Genomic DNA, 18,896 nt, shown 5'->3' with positions numbered 1-18,896 from the left:
AATTAAATTAAATGAAATTTAAGTAAAGTCCAGTGTATGTGCCTTCCCCTGTGAAACGTGCCTGTCTGCCCAAATTAGGGCAGGAGAAAAGCTCTAAACTACTACAGTAAAGCCCAAGATTCAGGACTGGACTGGCAATGAAATACAGTTAAAACAGCTAACAGTAAAACTGACTGGCTTGCTTTTTAATAACATGAAGTTACTTTATCATACAAAATACATCTGACAGGAGAACTATGGAAATACTCCTACCTAAGGGGGAGAGAAGAATACAAGCTGGAAAACCAAGCAATTCTCCCTGCAGCAGCAAATAGAGTTCTCTTTCTTCTCCAGCATGATCACTGATCAGAACAATCTTCCTCACACCTCGTTCTATCAGTGTAGCTGTAGAAGTACAAAGGCGAAGGTTTATAGAAACTTGCATTATTTGAAAGTACAGAATTTTTGGCTTTGGATAGTGCAGCTGCCAGAACAAGAAACTGCAGTAATTAGGCTTGAAAAAAAGTCTTGTCACAAACAGTGCCCTATTGTGAAAAGCTGGACGTATATTCCCACTTGCTGCCTAGTGTCCTTTGACTCCTATCAAAATGCAGTTGCTTGCTTTTTCCCGCAGGCTTTGTCATACCTAGCACTTTGTTCTTGTTCACTTTGCAGGCTGAAAAGCTACCATCTCCCTGTTCAAAGTACTCTATTTCCCAGAAGACTTGCATTTCACTCTGACTAGTCGAGCTTGTTGCTCTTTCTGCGTGTCTAAGCTCTCCGTAGATGGAAGCTCACTACCTCGTTTACTGTCGCCAAGCTCTAGGAAAGTCCCTCTTTTATGACACGGTGCAAATCCATCCAAACACGTGATCTACCTGAAGACAAGAGTGAAGGTTAACGAACACTCGGCTCTCTCAAATGTCAAGGATCCCAATTTATGAAGCACCAAGGGTGCAAACACTGGGTTCTTGTGGAAAGCTTTAGTGCTTGCCATGCACTAGCAGTGAGCTCAATCACGCCCCAGTCCCTCCTTGCTACCAGCTTACAAGAAATGCTCACTGCCTGTACACTGCAGCGTCACCTCTGCATGCAGCCTTATTTGATATAGGCAAAAGAATTCAAGAATTGCCCAGGGAGAATGACCAAGAAGATGTCAAGTCCTGGTCTCCTGCTCAAGAAAAAACAGGTCCCTAACTCTGCATCAAGAACCTGTCTCTGCATTAGGAAATCTTTGCCGGACTCAGCAGTCAAGGGATCCTACAGGCTCCTAAGAGCTTTCAAAGTAGTCTGAGTGAACATGCCATTAAAATCCTAAGGTCTGACAGGGATTTGGCATCTCAGCTCCCTGCATTTCTCTGAACGTCCCAGAGTGGGGACCTTCAGTGTCAGTCTGTTCAGTTTTCAAGCCCTAAGCTGGAAGGGCTCGGTCCTTTCACTCACCACAAAATTCACAACACCAAACCAAGTTTCTTAATTTAAAAATCCTTTTAGCAAACAAGAATTAGCTTCCAGATTTTCAAAGCTCTTAAAATAAATGCCTATCAAAAAGGAACTTTAAGCGCTTCATACTTGGGTTTTTGCATTTCTCATACAGCTGTGGCATCATCCGTTTCCGAGGGGCTCACCGAGGCACAGCAAACATTTACTGCCACAGTGGTAAGACATGTTAAGCATCATGCATATTAACTAGCTATCTTAATGCCTAAAAAAAGGTAACAATTAAAAAATGATAGGAAAAAAAAAATCCCTGAACTCTAAGAGCTTCCTCAGACACACCATTTACAGATATCAAGTTATGAACTGCTCAGCTGAAGGAAAATTTCTTTGGTTTAAAGCTGTTGAATTCCAGAGGGGTTCCTACAAACAGCTTTACATATGAATAGCTATAGTTATTTTGGCAAATTATTTTTTGCAATGTGACCATTCACGACTAAATCCTCATTTTCAGGAACCACTATCTTATGTTCCGCATTTAAGCAATGCAATAGCGACTACAAAACTTTACTCTTTATTTATGATCTATTAGGCTGCATTTAGGAATGCCCTCTAGGCGTCATCTGAGGGGCTGCATTGTTGTCCACCTACTCACAAGTGGACATAAGGGAACAAAATGCCAGGCTTTTGTCAGAAGTTATTTTCAGCTCCATGATAGCAATGGCATTGCTCAGATCCCTGAAGCCCTCTCTCATTCCCCTCCCCTCCCAGCCTATAGGGCCAGCAGTGGTGGGCACCGCATTTAAAGAGTGCAGGAATCCTTCCAGTTCACATCCTTGGAGGCACAAGAAAACAGGGAAAAACATCAAGCTACTCTGGTAAGTACGCTATATGGGGTTCTGCTGGTAAGGGTTTGGGGTTTTTTTCCCCAACAGATAGCAAAACTTGCTTATTGCTTAAGAAAATGCATAGCGAGCCCTACAGAACTGACAACACTATTTTAGGTTTGTAGCAGTCAACTGATAAGAGATTTGTCTGGGCTTCTCAGCCTACTTAGTAGCTACTGGTGTTACAAGAACAGGGCTGTGGAGATCCTTGTTAATGAGGCGTGTGTTGACTATGTGCGGGACCAGATAACAGAAGTTTCAGAAACTTTAAAAATGTTCCAAAACTACATAATTGTGTTTTCTACAGCTAGTCCATGTATATACGCTTTCTAAAGCATAAAAATTTACCTGCTCTCAGACTTTCTCAGAGAGAAGTATTCTAGAAAATAAAACAAACTCAACGTATTTAATGTCAGTCGCTAATTGGTTTTATATCATACACGAAAAAATTCTATGCAAACTGGCTAAAAAGAAAAAGCCAAAATAACAATGTGGGATGAAAGAATTCAGATACTGATTACACAAGCATTAAAGGGCAGCATGATCAGCAAGGTACTCAGAAGATCCACAATATTTAAAAAACAAAACACTGCTTACTTTGAAAAGCTATCCATCTAAAAATCAAATTATCTCAAAAAATAAAGCCTTACACCTATATAAAATAATTGTGCCTGATCTTAATTATCATGGCAATGTTTTACAGCCTTTAACAGCTTTGCTTGCCACAAAAAGACTTAGTGCATGACTATGGGCATAGAGGAGGAAAGGAAGGAAAAATGAAAGCTGATAGCAGAGGATTAGCTCTGGAAAAAGGAACATCTGGTTTGTACAGCGGGATGCAGCTTTCTGCAGCCACATGAATCCATGTGAAATGGTGAGCGCGCGTGCAGGGGGCAGGAAGGGTTGGGTTTTAGGTTCCTTTTTGAAGTCACAACTAAGTACCTGGTTCTAGTGTCAGGGTACCTTTTGTTTTTTGGTGCCAGCTTAAGTTTCTCTCAAAGCGTGCATCGAGACATTTTAACAGCAATACAGCATTACTATGAAAGAAAATAATAGATAATTAGGAAGGATAGGAAGATTAAAGCAGAAGTTGCAGGCACAGGACTTTTTTTTTTCTCCCTATCGGCTTTGCCCATCACGTACTTCACATCATGTCACTTAAAATCTTTTGTTTCAAAAGCACTCATGGAACTCAGAGTGACCAGTGTCAATGAAAAACCAGTGTTCATCTTCCCACATCAGTGTGGAAGATCCCATTCCTTCATCTCTACATGTTGGTTTACCACAGAAATAAAGGAAGAAATGCTAGCCATCACGAGATTGTGGTGGAGGTTGAATATATTACACTAATTGACCTAAAATTTGTATGTATCCATAGTTGAATGCATCAGAACTTAAGAAATATGATTATCAATATATAACAATACTGCCTGTTTCATTAAGTGAGCTCACTCCTCAAATACAAACATTTTCTCTATTGTAGATTTAGTCTGCTAAGACATACAATGCTTTCCACAATGGATTAGATTTTGACCAAAACACCTTTTGGCGTTTCTGGATGCTGCGGCAAGGATCGTGCTTTACACTGCAGACACATCAAGATAAAACAGAACATTTTGAGCGCTAGCTAGAGAGAAAGAGAAAACCTATAGTGGCATTTTATCACTACTTCTAAATAGAATTGAAATGCTTAAATATTTTTAAAGCAAACAAAGCTTTTGCCAATAAGGAATGCTACACTAAATAACAGTAAAACTGACAGAGAAAAAGAAAATCAACCAGAAACATCAAAAGACATTACTACTCCTTCAGAAGAGACACTATAGATAGAATTCAGTTGCCCTCAGTGCCATTTTAGATGTCCAAAGATACTCAAAATGTTCCTATGAGGCCAACAGATACAAGACAAGGCTGGTGAGGGAAGCTGGCTCACTGGAGCAGCAGCCAGAGGCCCGGCAGGAACTGCACGCAATGTGATGAGATCCCCACATATACACAGCGGGATCCAGCTCTACCTTTTCTATCGAGGCTATTCGAAGGTCTTCACAAAGGAAGCTGTGTTTTTTTATCCCCACGGGGCTGGTGAGGTGAGCAGCACTGAGGAGGGCTGGGTGAGTCACTGGCTGTCACAGGACAGGGCAGCAGCAGCGCTGTGATTAGATACCAGAAGGGAGTCCTGCCCGCACTGACATTTCCCACAGACTTCCACAGGGCGAAGAATTCCCAGCATAGCCTCGATGCTTGCATTTCAGTGTAGACAGCGATTTCATTTGATATTATTATTCTTTGTTTCTTATAGAAGAAATCAGTGTTTTTATGCTCCTAACCAGGTCTGGGCCAAACAGCCCTAGCTAGGACTGAACCAGAGATGCAAGGCACAGCGCTCCTGCTGGCCCTGGTTCAGCCCCTACACCACAGCAGGATCAGTGAAGTGATCACGAAGACCTACATTTCCCATTCTGTTTATCTGCTTCAAAGGCAGCCTGTAGCACATGGCACCCTGAGATAACCCTCCCAGCCACACGATAAATGATTTCTGCCATTCACACAGAAATTACTTGAGCTCTAGACTATCAAACACAGAAGCATTTAGAAGGGAAAACCGACTATTTTGCATACACACACCAAAATTACACGCAATATCTTTTTTCACCTACACCGCACTGCCTAGCACTATCTTCTGCTCCTCTAGGAAACTTCTAAGGCCACTACCTCATCCACTTCCCATTTAGATCAATGGATCTAAATATATTTTTGGATGACGCTCTTATCAATAGTACTGTGATCAGTGACACACGCTCTGTGACAATCATGTTACAGCTAGATTTGTACAGCATGCCTAATAGCCCAGGAGAAGACAACTCACATTTTTTTCATGCTTGTGAAGAGCACAGAAACACTTCAAAGGCTCCTTTGGTCTGAGGCAAGCCTATATAGTGGTGTTACAATCTAAATAAAGTGAAGCACGTATCCTTGGCTGCACGTCCAATGTGTAATAAATTCTACTCCATGTAGTAGCTGCATTTTGAAATTGAATGATACAAGCTGCTGAATACTACAGCAAGGCCAAGCATGCTCCTCCAGCTTAACAGTACCAGAAGTGCCTGCCAACAAGGGGTAACACTTATATTTTGGTGATCTACGCTAAAAAACAAACAAACAAACAAACAAAACATTGCCAGCAGTCCCTGTAAATTAGCCAGATTAAGATGACAAAACTCAGGGTATTTCAAATGAGTTTAGATACTAGCACCAAATTTAATTAAGTGGAATTAAGACTTTGGGTATAATTTTTGCATGACAAGTAGGAGGCTGAGTTCTATTTGCAGGTAATGCAGACAGAAATGGAATTTAATGGCTTGCAGTAATCCTGCTGCACAGGCAGCATCTGCAGGGAGGGCCACTGCCGTTCTGCATTCAGGGAGATGAATAAAGCAAGAACACAAGGACTGTGGAGTTGCCCTGATCCCCCATCCGGCTATTAAGCCAGCCAGTGCAGACATCATGCCATCCACTACCACTCTTCCCGTAAGGATTCTGGCATAACATTTTTACCGTGACTTCTTTCTCCTACAGCTTCCCATCAGGTGATGCCAAAAAAGCATGGAAAATGTGTATGCATGCCCAGTCATGTAACTATAATTAGCCTCAGGAGCAATGGTTCTTCTAAGAGCTCTAACCACAGCCTGCAGCTATCAAGCATTATCAGACTTTCAGAGATTATTTGTTTCTTTCAGCTAATGATGTAATCAGAATTAGTTTCCAACAAGTCTCCTGTTGTCACAGTTTGAAATATTCTGTGTGTCTCTGAAGGGAACTAGAACAGCAGAAGCAGTTTTACTCTGTTGGTAACTAGAGGTGCAAACCACGCTCTTCCCAGGCAGCTGCCGATGCTGCTGCAGTGGGTACAGGATTCAACTGTCTGCTTGAATCAAAGGAGATGCTGTGAATGCAAAAATCTTGTTTTAATTTTCAATCACAGCACTGAATTTTCTGTCACTGCTCTTCCTTCTCTTAAGATCTTTGACAAGTATTACTTCAATTTTAAAAGAAAAAATAACACCGATACAAAAAACGCTTTAAAAAAGGGAGAACATAAAATGTCATACAGAGAAAAGATTTTACCAAAGTGAAATATTTCTCCCTATTCCCTTTTCTCCCATTTAAAAGAAATTGGATAAAGATTTAAACAGCACTATTTCGTTAAAACATTCCTGAGTAAGAGGGAAACAAATTTATCATCCATTCCTTGCATACAGTTATTCTTATTTATTTCAGCTACATCAGATCTCTATATTGTATTTCTCCTTCTTTCTTGTTACATTACAAATAAACACAGAGGCAAGCTGAGCTTTCCTCTCTCTCATGCATTATTAGGGTTTTCTAGCTGTCAGAGCAGCAGGAGAACTGACAGGGTCTGAAAGAATTTAATGGAGCAGTTGCTTTATGGCAGCTGAGGACTAGGCTGACCGAGCTAAGGAGCTGGTTCCACTAAGCCAAAATCAGCATCCCAAAGGAGAGCCTGGGTCTTGCAGTAGGATGTCAGATATGCTGTCTGCTGCAGGTAGCAGTCACAGCAGTGATTGGGGATTAAATGGGGTTGGGGATACACTAATAACCAGAGTGCGACAGTGGATACCTCAGGATATGCTAATATATAGATTGTTATCAAACACTGACGGTTAAAATGTCCCCACACTGCTGCATCCTCAGCGCTGTTGCTTCAGCATGAGCACACGCTCCTGTGCTACAGTCCTGTCTTGGTTTTGCCAGGTAGTGTTGCCTTTTGCTCTGGTTGCATGATGTTTAGCATTAGTACCAGAAAGAACTCCCTTCAGCTGCAGATTAATCTTGTAGAGCTGGCAGGTAGAAAACATTAATCTCATTCTGAAATTTAGCAGATATGGTACAGAAGTCACTGAGATTATGAGTAAATGGGATATTAGAGTCATATGTACAGACACTGTAAAATGTTAGGGTAAAATGCAAGCTGTTTAAAGTAAGAGCTACGTTACATCACTGCTATGATAATTTCCCCTCTCTTACATGACATCAGAAGAAAATTCTCAGGTGGCAGACTTGATTCAGTAGTGAAAACCCTTTTCTTATTTAAGAATATCTGATAGTGGATTTAATCAAATACAACTGGGACAAGCAGGCTTTGAAAGAACTATAATAAGAAAATGACTGGCTTTCCAAGAAGGACAAAGGAGGCCCGAGCCAGGAGCTTGGAACAACCTGATAATACGACGTGCAGATGACAAGATGACGTTCCAGTCTTTCCAGAAACGATGACTCAAACAAGAATACAGAAGGGCAAACCATAGGCTGTGGTCATTTCAGATGGGTGATAGCACAATCGTCAGGAAGGGCACTTACTGTGCCTGCAGTCAGGTGGTGTGCGTTCAGCTCCGGGCTCTGTCACTGTCCTCCTACATGACCTTGGGCAAGGCACTTCAATAGTAACTGCAACAGTAAGCACTACTGCCTTTCTCTCCCATCTTTAGATTTTAGCAACAATTGACGAAGGAAAGTACAGCTTAAGCATCTTAGGAACCTGCCATTACTTTATAATAACTTGCTGCAGCAATAATCCTGCTGCACAGTGACCATAGTTTATGAGGAACTCAGAAAAGAAGAACTTATTTCTACTCCAGCGTCCTCTGAAATAACATCATACAGTTGTTCAGCTACAAGGTAGAATTTATCCAGCTCTTCATTCATCAGAGAATGTGACATCATATTGAAAGAGAAAATTGCCTTTATATATATATATATATATATATATATATATATAATTGCCTATATACATATGTCACTGAGGAAGGTCACGCTTTGGAAATGCATAATGCATAATACAGTGTCTCTTCACACAGCCTACAGACAATATTTTTCTGTAGAGAGTTTAAGGTCAAATTCTATCCAAAGTTTTGCTTTTCAACTCCTGTAAAGCTTAAAAGTGTTTGTTAGCCTTCGTTAAAATTTGCCTCATCAGCACAGATGAAAAGAAAGCAAGAACTAAAGGGAAAAGGCTGTGCTAGGATAGAAGGGAGGGCAGGACTGAAATTAAATGACTATTTGTTGTAAATACAGCCTAGATTCACTTCTCCAGAAGACGCAAGAATGACCCTATAATCTTGTTACCGAAACACCTTGCAATTGTTTAACATATTTACCATGTACTGTATTTACATGATTGCATGCTAAGGAACGACCTTATTTACAAAACAGTGCCATGCAGAGGACCGAGGCTGCCCCCCGAGAGCACCAGGCTGGTGCCCTCACCCCGTGACCTGTCTGCTGTGACATTCCTCCTACAGCACAGATACGCAGCGTGTCTCCTCCAAGAGCCATTATGCCAGCCACTGTCCCAGCAGCACAGAAGGTCTCCCCAGGTCTGCCTTCCTACGCAGGGCCTGGCACGCAGACCTGTGCTGACTCTCAGCTGCCATCTCACCTCTCTGCTAGCAGATAATTTACGAGTGCTATGGTACAGTTCACCCGAGCAGATCCTGGCTCGGGGCCACCCCGCAATAGCAGTTCACTGGTGATGGTGTTGGGAACAATAAAGGGAAAAAGAAAAAAAAAATCAAGCTGTTCTGTTTAAAATAACTCACTTTTTCCATTGCATTTATTTATGCAATTTGATTTTATAGGTTTCCCTTTGCATACAAGGATGCCAAACTGGGGAGGTGGAGCCAAATGCGGTGCCTGCGAGAAGACAGTGTACCACGCTGAGGAAATTCAGTGCAATGGAAGGAGTTTTCACAAGACGTGCTTCCTCTGCAGTAAGCTGGGCTACACTCTTTTAACTTCACACTATTTTCATAGCTCTGTAGAGATCATCCCTAGTAATTTATTTCGTATTAACTTGCATCCAAGCAGAAACACAATAAAGAAGCTTCATATTTGGCCTAACTCAACATGTTTGCCCATGGAACACCTACAGCAGGTCATAAACAGCACAACCAACACACAGGACAGTAGCCACAGCCAGTGTCAGACTCAATTCCACACAGGGAAACTTTTGTAAGGCTTATTCATCTTAGTTCTGAGAAAACTCAAAGGAGAGAGCAGTCACGAACTAATCCTGCTACTTCAAGCACAGCACAGCGAGGCTCACTCTGGAATGACTCCCTAGAAACCTAAGGATCCCATGGGGCCAAAGAAAATATTCCTACCAGAAGCAGCCGCACCTTGCACATACTGCGTGCAACACTGGAGAGGGGAACGAGACGAGTGAGCAAAGCCTTGAGCACATTTGTTCAACCCCAGCACGTTTTGATTAAACCTCTGTAGAAAGTCAGTTTTGAGTTGAGGAATCCTTGTCTGTAAGGATGATTAATTAGTTTAGTTCCAGAGAATAATCCACTAAAGATGTAAACTGGTTCCCCCACCACTTTTTTTTTTTTTTTTTTAAAGCAACTGAAGGATAGCAAATGATTGCAATTTTTCAGAACCAGCAGTCAACTTTCTGAAAGACCAGTTTGCCACTCCACATCAGCTCTCAATCATCAAGTTTCAATTTTCTAAGCCTTTGCCACTGGGCAATGTCTCTCTCAGGATCTTGACTTCTCTTTTATGAAGCATGACGGTTTTTGTTAGGGATGTTAGAGCACTGCAGAAATATGGTATCTAGGTAAATCTTGAAGAAATCCTACTCTGTCCCACAGTGTAGCATATTACGGGTTTCAAGTTTGAAAGTCTAGAGGAACTAAACGAAGAGTGCTCTTGAGACAGAAGTATGTCTTATTAGGATATTATAGTAGATGAGTATTTTTATAATTAATCCTAAAAAAAATGCACACAGAAAAGATGAAAGATTATCTCTTGCATCAAAATCTCCCACCAACACCCTGCAAGTACTTCAGTGTTCTCCTTCCCCATATTTCCTACAGTCCCATTTCACTCACTGTTTTCCCCAGGCATCTTCGATGTTCAGCAGATAGCTTTCTCTACAGATGAGTTAGCACCTGAAAAATGAGAGAGAACGTATCACTCCACCTCTGTTTGCCCTTTGTGAAGAGAGAAAACAATTTGATAAGAGCTAAAGATAGCTAAATAATGTATTTTGCAGACAATTGAGATTTAGGACCTTTGCGCTATGAAGTTTAGCACACTTGATAGTACCGAATTTATTTTTTTACCCTCCTTTCCTGGATAGGTTGAAAATTTTTCCTTTTCATAAATGAGAAAGCTTTTACATGCTTAGATGACACTGCAGCACCGTACGGGACCAGTTCAAAGGACATACATGAGTCTTGTTTGCCCTTCTCCCCGTCCCCTGCAAGTGATGCCTAAAGACTAAGAAAGAATTCCCTCAAAACATGTTGTAGTTAATTGACTGCCTCCAGCCAATTCTTACAGATGGTAAAAATCTTAGTTTGGTAAAAACTAGAGACTGCTTATTGCTTCCATGTGCTGCCTGTAACAATTAGTATTATAGATCACAGAAGCTACAGGGAGAGAAGCATGGATGTGTTAATTATGATAAAATATTTAATTGACACTTATGCTTTAGTCAATGCTAGAAAGCGATATGCAAAGAGAAGTCAATTGAATAGACTCTCCAGTGTCTAATAAAAATAAAAAGCTCTCATTAACTGTGACACAACAGGATATTTTTCTCATATGTGCATTCTCAGACACCTAATATTGAAACATACATGATTGAAGTTTAAGCTTCAATCTTAGCACAGCTGATTTTTTTTAAACGACTCATGATAAACAACAAGCATTCATTAAGTCTGCTGTTTGTATTTTTTTTGGTCTATTGTACTCATAAGTGTGAACTAAATTATTGATAGGTTAGATACTAAAAAAAGGATTCCCAGCAGAAGTATGTCTAAGGTCAAAAATTAAAGATGCAGCTAAGCCCAGCTGGCATGTGAGAGGTATGTTAATTGGCTTTATGTTTCCCATGATTCACATACGCTAGCTTTGGACCAGATAATTCAATATCTTGTATCATGTTCGTGGACTTCTCAATGAATCAGTAAAAGGATTTCATTTCTCAAGACAAGAAAAGACAAGAAAAACTCTTCTCTGTACCCATTCTTGGGTACAAAAAACAATTTAAATCAACTTAGTTGAGCTTTTATTATATCTGACCTGGCACATGAAAAACACGAGTATTTTTGGATCACAAAGTTAAATTTGGGCAAAATTACAGGCAATTCAAACCAACCTGTTAAGACAGTAAGAATGAGATATGTGGAACTATAAAATAACGGTATCTGTACTCCATAGTTTTTCCCTACAGACAGTTTTTAAAGCTTCTTTCCAACAAACCTTTCTCCTTGCACAGATTGCTGTTTACGTACCTTGTTTCCCTGTCAGGTTTTGCTTAAAACACAGCTGTGACGGACATTTGGCAGGATCTCTCGCCATAAACCTGAAACTTCTTAGTGCCAGCTTGCAAACAGTATCTGTTAGCAGATGACAGGTCTCAAAGTTATTTCAACAATAGCACTTCAAGGGCTTTTGCTCCATCTGTTGTGGCGGATTGATACTCTATCCCTACAGAGCCAGAAATAGAAACACTTTATCTACTGCTAGAGTTTCCATCATCCCTTAACTCCTGCAGCTAACATAATTATAATCCCGAAGCAGAAGAGACTGCGGCACAAAGTGATCAAGTTCACACATTTACAGAAGCCCCTCATTTTATTTCTGTTAATTAAACAAGTCCTTGCAAATTATTTTCCCATCTACACACTACAGTGATGGAAACAAAGCTCTAATGTTACCTTAAATCCTTAAATTCCGACTTGAATGAATTTGAGAAAAAACTCACAGCAGGACAGTTAAATGTAGGGAGAAAAAAAGGACTAATCAAACACTCAGCTTTACTAGAGGCTTGATCTTTCATCCATTTTAAATACTTGTGCAATTGACATATTTGTGTTACTTATATGAGCTAAGCAACTGTTTTCCAAGCTATCAATGGGACACACATGACTGGAGAGCCCTTTGTGGTATGTGCACCTGGTCAAAGGAAGTTGAAGAGAACATTATTTCCCTTCACTCCCTCCCCCCAGTAACTACTGTGGGCACACTGAACGATTTGTAACAAGTGTTTTGTTTTGTTTTTAGAATTATACTACAAAATCCATTTTTTTTATGGGCATTCATAACTGAAAGCTTCATCCTCTCTTGATGGGGTGGGGACTGTCTCACACTGAGTTTCCAAACCAGCGTGGCATACACAGTCACCAAGCACATGAAGACTGCCACAACTATTTTTTTTTTTACTTTCATTATTGTCCAGGTTTCCGTGCATATAAAGTAAGGAGATTCATGCTGGCCTGGTAACAGGGTTTGGTCATAAAAAGATGACCAGATTTCAGATCAGCAAAGCACCCCAGAGAACTCAGATTTATCTACCTTACCTTTCATGCACATTTGCTGTGAGAAAGCATGCACAAGACTGAACTTAGCTATGTTTGTTGGCTCAAGATGTGGACTGTGTTTCTCAAAACATAGATACTTGTCTACTGAGACCTCAAACAAGCAGCTGTTAGCACTCATTAACTTCGATCCTTTCAACTACAGGCTAGATTTAAAGTAGTGACATAGAGAGTATAACTTGCATTCCATTATGCATGTGGTGCTCCTGGGGCATCTTCTGTCCAAAAGTCTCCAAGACCTTTTCTGGTGAGCTAAGCCATGCGGTATTTCTCCATAACAAATACGACTAGCAGGAGGTCCTTGTGGTCTCAGAAGCTGCATCATCGTATTCTTGTCATCCTGGAAGAAGTTGAACAGAGTTGAGAAAATCAGGTATTTGGAATCACTGCTTCCTCTGGCACTACAGCCCCAAAATGATATAAACAAAGAAAAAAAGTAAAAAATAAGTTAAATACATACATACATACATATATATATATATATTTTTTTTTTTTTCCTGCTTGATTCTGACTGGACAGTGCAAGTATGCTACATTCTCTTTTTAAAACTTGCCAGCCTAAAATATGACAGGTTGGCATGAGAAAGCCACTCCAGATTCAGGGGAACTATACGGAAAGGTGTGGATGCACAGTAGAATCGACACCCCTACAACCTCTCCCTTGTTTTTAGGGTTTGGGAGGATTACTTCAGATCCATCTTCGGCCTCACAGATCTAGAAAAATTGTCTTGACAAGCCCAAGATTTTTCTGGGGTTAGAGTGTAACTGGAGAGCACAAACATTGTGTGCGTGAACAATTACATCAGCAACAGCCCAGTGAAGCTTTTTATTGACTATGCACTAACCCCCTTCTGTATTTTTTGAAGATGAACAAAAATAGACACTAACTGTAATTATTCTGAACCACACTAATACAACTTTGAATACGCAAATGTTTATCTGTGCCTCTCTTTTCCCGTTTTTAGTGGCTTGCAGAAAAGCTCTGGACAGCACCACAGTAGCAGCTCACGAATCTGAAATCTACTGCAAAACTTGCTATGGAAGAAAATATGGTCCCAAAGGCGTTGGCTTTGGACAAGGGGCAGGATGTCTCAGCACTGACACTGGGGATCACCTAGGCTTGAATCTGCAACAGTGAGTTAAATCCCACTGACAGCACTGTCTGTTTTTCTGATACCACTTGTCACTTAGTGGGGCATATATGGTATAGAGGGATATTTTATTCTCTTCCTAAAACAACACACAGTATGAGTGGCTGAACAGAACTTCCTACAACCTTTTCTTCAGTGGACACAGCAGTGTACCATTTATTAATAATTTCTAGTCTCTGTAAGCTCTCTTCATGAATTTCCTCCTCCTTCAATTGGCAGCAGCAGCCTTTTTATGCCACAACAAACCTACGCTGCAATCACTGCAATTGTAATTTGCCATGAGTAGCACTGTGATAAAGATCACATTCACCGTAGAACATGAGAATTTTCTTTATCTTATCAGAGTCTAAGATACAGTTAAGTTTTACTGTTAGACAAATAATCACAATACCACATACTGTTACTCCTCTCAATACAGAAATAATGTTTCTAAACCCTCCCTGTGGCTTGAACAATACTTGCAAGCACACGGAGAACATGACTGAATGAAGGGATTCCCATAGGATAGCATCTTTAAAAAGCCTCAACTCAACATAATTATTTCTGACAGTACATTTTTAAACTATTTTCCTACAATTCTCAAAGCTGCGCATTTCAAAGTAAAAAATGTTGTCTTCTGCTATTACTATAAGGGAACTCATCAACAAATATGCTAGGCAGGTAATAACAGCTCAAATAACTTATTTAACTGTACTCCCAAGTAAGATATACATCCACTGTGGACAGAGTTCAGCATCCAGAACTGTTATGTCCTGTAGATTTAGTGACCTGTTGCAGTCCAACAACCTGATAATTCACAAGTAGTTCTGTCAATGACTTTAAGCAAGCACAAGGGCATAAAGCACAAAGTCCAGAAATATAAAGCAAAGCTATTTTTCTGATGCTTTTGACCCCAGGTCACCTAAGATCCACGGTTCCTTGTCAAAATGTTGCAGTGAATAAAAATGAAACAACGTAAAAGAGCATGCAAAATCAAGTTGGTTTTTTTCGTTAGTTTGTTTTTCAAGATCTGCTCACTGAGTACTAGCAGGTAGCCAGTTACAAGAAGTGGGGGTCCTTTGCTGAGAGGCAGAAAGAGAAAAAGAAGCAAAAAGAAAATTTATTTTTTACTTCCACTTTTCATTAAATGTGGCTACCGTTAGCTCCATTTGCTCAGTCCAGTACAGGAAATATCAGTGGCTACGGTATCAGCTTTTCAACTATGCAGTACAACAGAAGGTCTTTTCCAACCTAAGTGATTCTGTGATTCTACAATTCCAGTTTCTTTTTTTTCCCCCCTTTTGCATGTCCTAGACCACTAATTTAGTATTTTCCCCCTTACAAAAACAAACCATACAAACAAAAAACAAACACCACAACCTCAAATTTCTAAAATGAAGATAGCATTTTAAGCAGTATTTTAAAAACACTGAAAACTTCTGTTATAGGGGGTCACCCAAGCCTGCTCGCCCTTCTACACCAACTAATCCTTCAAAGTTTGCCAAAAAGATTGTCGATGTGGATAAATGTCCCCGCTGTGGCAAGTCAGTGTACGCTGCAGAGAAGATAATGGGAGGAGGAAAAGTAAGTAGTTACTAAAATACTAGGAAAAAAGCTTTTCAAATGGAGATAGACTATAGCTAATCATTCCCTGAAGTTTTTACTCAGTCTTGATGAAGAAAATATGAAGATGATTTCTTCATATTCATAAGAAGATGATAACAAATTGGTAGAGTCTGATATATCGCCTATCAGGTTTAAAGTCATGTGCTCCTGCATAAGCCTGAACTTTCTTGTTGATGTCTGTGAAACAACCCTTCCTTTTTGACTGCTGTACAGGCTGCCTCCTCTGCGACCATCATCCCACTAACATCTCTTGAAATAGTTCTAATTTAAACATTTATTTGTAGTGGCAAATGCAGATGTATTAAAGATTATATTATTCTAAAGATTATATTAAGAAGACTTATTTTCTTTGATTAAAAAAAGAAAAGCCAGCATCCCGTGACACGCTGGCCCTCTGCTCTAAACTCTCACTAGAATATTACCTCCACACACAAAGGGAGAGGCCACTATGAGAGAGCACTATCTAAGGCTCTCTGCGTTTTACTAGAGCTCTATTAACAAGCAAGTTGCTAGGTAAGATGTTAAATAATAATGGGATAATAAAGTGAGATAATTTAAAAAAAAAAAAAAAAAATCTAGAAGGACAAGACGTGGAAGCCTTAAAAGCAAGAAGACAGTTTTAGGCAAAAGCAACAGTTAGTTGTTTCTTGCATCTGCTAGCTGTGCGTTTGCTGTAACACACAATGCATTGTCTTCATTTCCTCAGCCTTGGCATAAGACATGCTTCCGCTGTGCTATTTGTGGCAAGAGTTTAGAATCTACCAATGTTACAGACAAAGATGGAGAGCTCTACTGTAAAGGTAAGGATTGCAACGACCTCAACTGGGTTATCGAGTCAATGTAAGATTATTCCTTTTAGACCTAGTATTGCCATCAAGATTTACTGCTGCATGTTTAACAACTATGTGAATTTTCATTTTATTTTCACAACTTTCCAAAAACAAAGAAAGAACTGTGGCAACATTGCAGTTGCATCTTCTAGTATGAACATTTCAATTTTAAATCTGTAATTTTTCTACAAATACAACATCCTCTCTGATTTATCCTCAGATCTCCTAATAGGAACACTGGCTATACCTGCTGGGCAAATTTTTGTAACTACACAATCTCACTCGCTCATTAAAAAAATAAATAACTAAAATCACAAATACACAGATAGATCTTTGAAAGTCATGATCCCAATTGGAATTCTTGCCAGGAGGAATTAAAAGATACTTCTGTTATATTGGTTGTAGAGAAGAAAATGTGTTCATGCTAAATTATATATCCAGATATTCTTCTCAGATCAACAAACCTTGCAGATTTCGCTGAACTATGCAAAAAAGAACAAAGTATGCCAGGTTTTCATATCCTACGCTAAACTCTACACTCTACAGAGAGTCCTAAAAAATACTTAAGTTGGGCACAGTCTGACAACAGCACGTAGTCAAATAGGCATATTTTGAGAAAAATGCTGACCATTATTACTTAAACAGAATTGTGATAAACGAACATGCATACACCTAGCAATACCCAGTTAACATGGCATTGCTTAAACTTCCGTCGAAGCTGGCTGGACTATGTTCTAGTTCTTTTAACCTCCTTTGAAAATCTCTGATGGTCTGGATGGATGGGAAGGCAGCTTTAAAGAAAGCATTACCTAAATCTTGGATACACACTGTTTCTGACTTTTTTGGAGAAGCTCAGATGCGACACTTTTGTTTAAGTCAAATGTGTTTCACTATTAGACTCGACACTATTGAGAAAGATATTCACATTTCCTTCTTTTTATCAACCTGTATTTGGAACTAGTACTAAAGACACAAGTCCTTTACCTCGACATGAAAACATTTCAAATATTATTTACCCTCCTCCTTCTTTTGCAGTTTGCTACGCAAAAAATTTTGGTCCCAAAGGAATTGGTTTTGGTGGCCTCACTCAAGCGGAAAAGAAAGAATGCGAATGAGAAGTGGATGCAACAGATTCTGCTGTTGATGTCAGCAGATAACAGTTGTCAAGTAAAATAAAAACATCACATATTGCTAATAAACTAGGGCATTTGTTTAATATCCTCCACCTTGCAGAAAAAGCTTGCAAACTTGTATCTTAAGAAATTCTTAGAATAGCCTAAAAAAAATTACAGTGATGAAGTTAGATTTACTTTTAGAGCAAATAAGGACATAAACTTCTGTTCAAGGAATATTATTGCTTCTTAAACTACTATTTACCACATTTTAGACTGAACTTTGAAAGATTCAGCATACTGTCCCATTAAGACAGAGATGTCTTATGGATCACACAGTGGTAAAGGTCAGAGTGTTCTGACTTAGGCCAGTTTCCTAGTGGTGTTTTGAACATTTTGATGTTATTTGTATTATGGCAAAGTAGATGTTACTCACTTTGAGACAATTAAAAAGTACCTAGAATTCTCTCTCAAAGGGAGCTATTTCTCCAGAAATAGCAAGTTTTCTCAGAGTACAGCGTTGTCAGTTTTGTTATTGTATGTTTTCAAGCTACAATAAAGTACTCATATTGCTTCACATTTTTTATTTCAATTTGCTTGTGCTTTACGTTCCAAAATGTCACAGATTAATGCATTTCACTGAGATGAATTAAACCCTCTATTTCATAACTGCAAGAATTCTCTCATCACTTTGCTTTAGTCTACATTGTCAGTTCCAGACAGTATTTAACTTTCATTTTCTGATCTTGATCTGTTTCTCTGCTAGTTTTCATTAGTGTTTTGACCTCTATTCAAACACGCTCCAAGAAAGCCAAAGTACCCACAGATAAAATATTTATGCTGATAACTGTACAGCATGAATTCCTTTTTTTTTTTTTTCCATGCTGGGAAGAAAAAAAACACATTGTAATGGGCTAGCTGGAGAACTAAGACACTTCATGAAATATTCCTTATTCGTGTATAACAAACTAATTTAACATACCTCTTAAATCTGTCTAATCCTACCTCAATTCTTGAAAAGCAGGTACTGAACTCCCAAAGCAGCAGAGAGAAACAGATTTCATATGAGCCTCTACATCCAGATATCAATATATGCAGATGTCAGAACACAACAATTTTTAGGAAGAGTTCCAAAACTCATGATAGGATAGAAAAACACTTAAAAATAACAAAAATGCTCAGAAGGCATTTGAGTTTTGCAGGAAAGTTTTCAGTGATGGTGATGAACGTCACAGGTTTTTGAGTGGTAAAGACAGTAGTCAGAAAATATATAAGAATTTGGACGTTATCCTATAATGACCGCAAAATCATTTCTACAAGATCCAAGTAGTAAATACTCTACAAAGGCATCTGCCTTTTTGTTGAATATTTTAATTTCATGAAACAGCAAAGAGATTAAATATTTATATAGCGTGAGTACTTTTATTGCTTCACAGTGTGTTTTTTTTCTACTATTCACATGAAAGGATTCTTGATATCATCTTCAA

General features: G+C 39.3%; 1 protein-coding gene across 1 annotated transcript; it reads left to right on the top strand.

Annotated features, from left to right (window-relative positions):
* The first annotated feature begins 2,140 nt into the window (after nt 1-2,140).
* On the top strand, nt 2,141-17,988 carry CSRP3 (cysteine and glycine rich protein 3). Its single transcript, XM_021275530.4, has 6 exons — nt 2,141-2,294; nt 8,960-9,091; nt 13,677-13,845; nt 15,290-15,425; nt 16,174-16,267; nt 17,333-17,988. Exons 2-6 carry the CDS (start codon nt 8,980-8,982, stop codon nt 17,410-17,412), a joined length of 591 nt encoding a protein of 196 aa, XP_021131205.1. The 5' UTR covers nt 2,141-2,294; nt 8,960-8,979; the 3' UTR covers nt 17,413-17,988.
* The last annotated feature ends 908 nt before the right edge of the window (nt 17,989-18,896 follow it).

Source organism: Anas platyrhynchos, chromosome 5, assembly GCF_047663525.1.
Source record: "Anas platyrhynchos isolate ZD024472 breed Pekin duck chromosome 5, IASCAAS_PekinDuck_T2T, whole genome shotgun sequence".
NCBI lineage: Eukaryota > Metazoa > Chordata > Aves > Anseriformes > Anatidae > Anas > Anas platyrhynchos.
This window is presented reverse-complemented; position numbering and strand designations above follow the sequence as displayed.

What these genes read in the sequence shown, in the direction of transcription:
- CSRP3 (XM_021275530.4), top strand. Translation starts at nt 8,980, where the DNA reads ATGCCAAACTGGGGAGGTGGAGCCAAATGCGGTGCCTGCGAGAAGACA. An exon ending in CAAGACGTGCTTCCTCTGCA is followed by an intron (nt 9,092 to 13,676) that starts GTAAGCTGGGCT and finishes TCCCGTTTTTAG; the next exon opens with TGGCTTGCAGAAAAGCTCTG. An exon ending in CTAGGCTTGAATCTGCAACA is followed by an intron (nt 13,846 to 15,289) that starts GTGAGTTAAATC and finishes CTTCTGTTATAG; the next exon opens with GGGGTCACCCAAGCCTGCTC.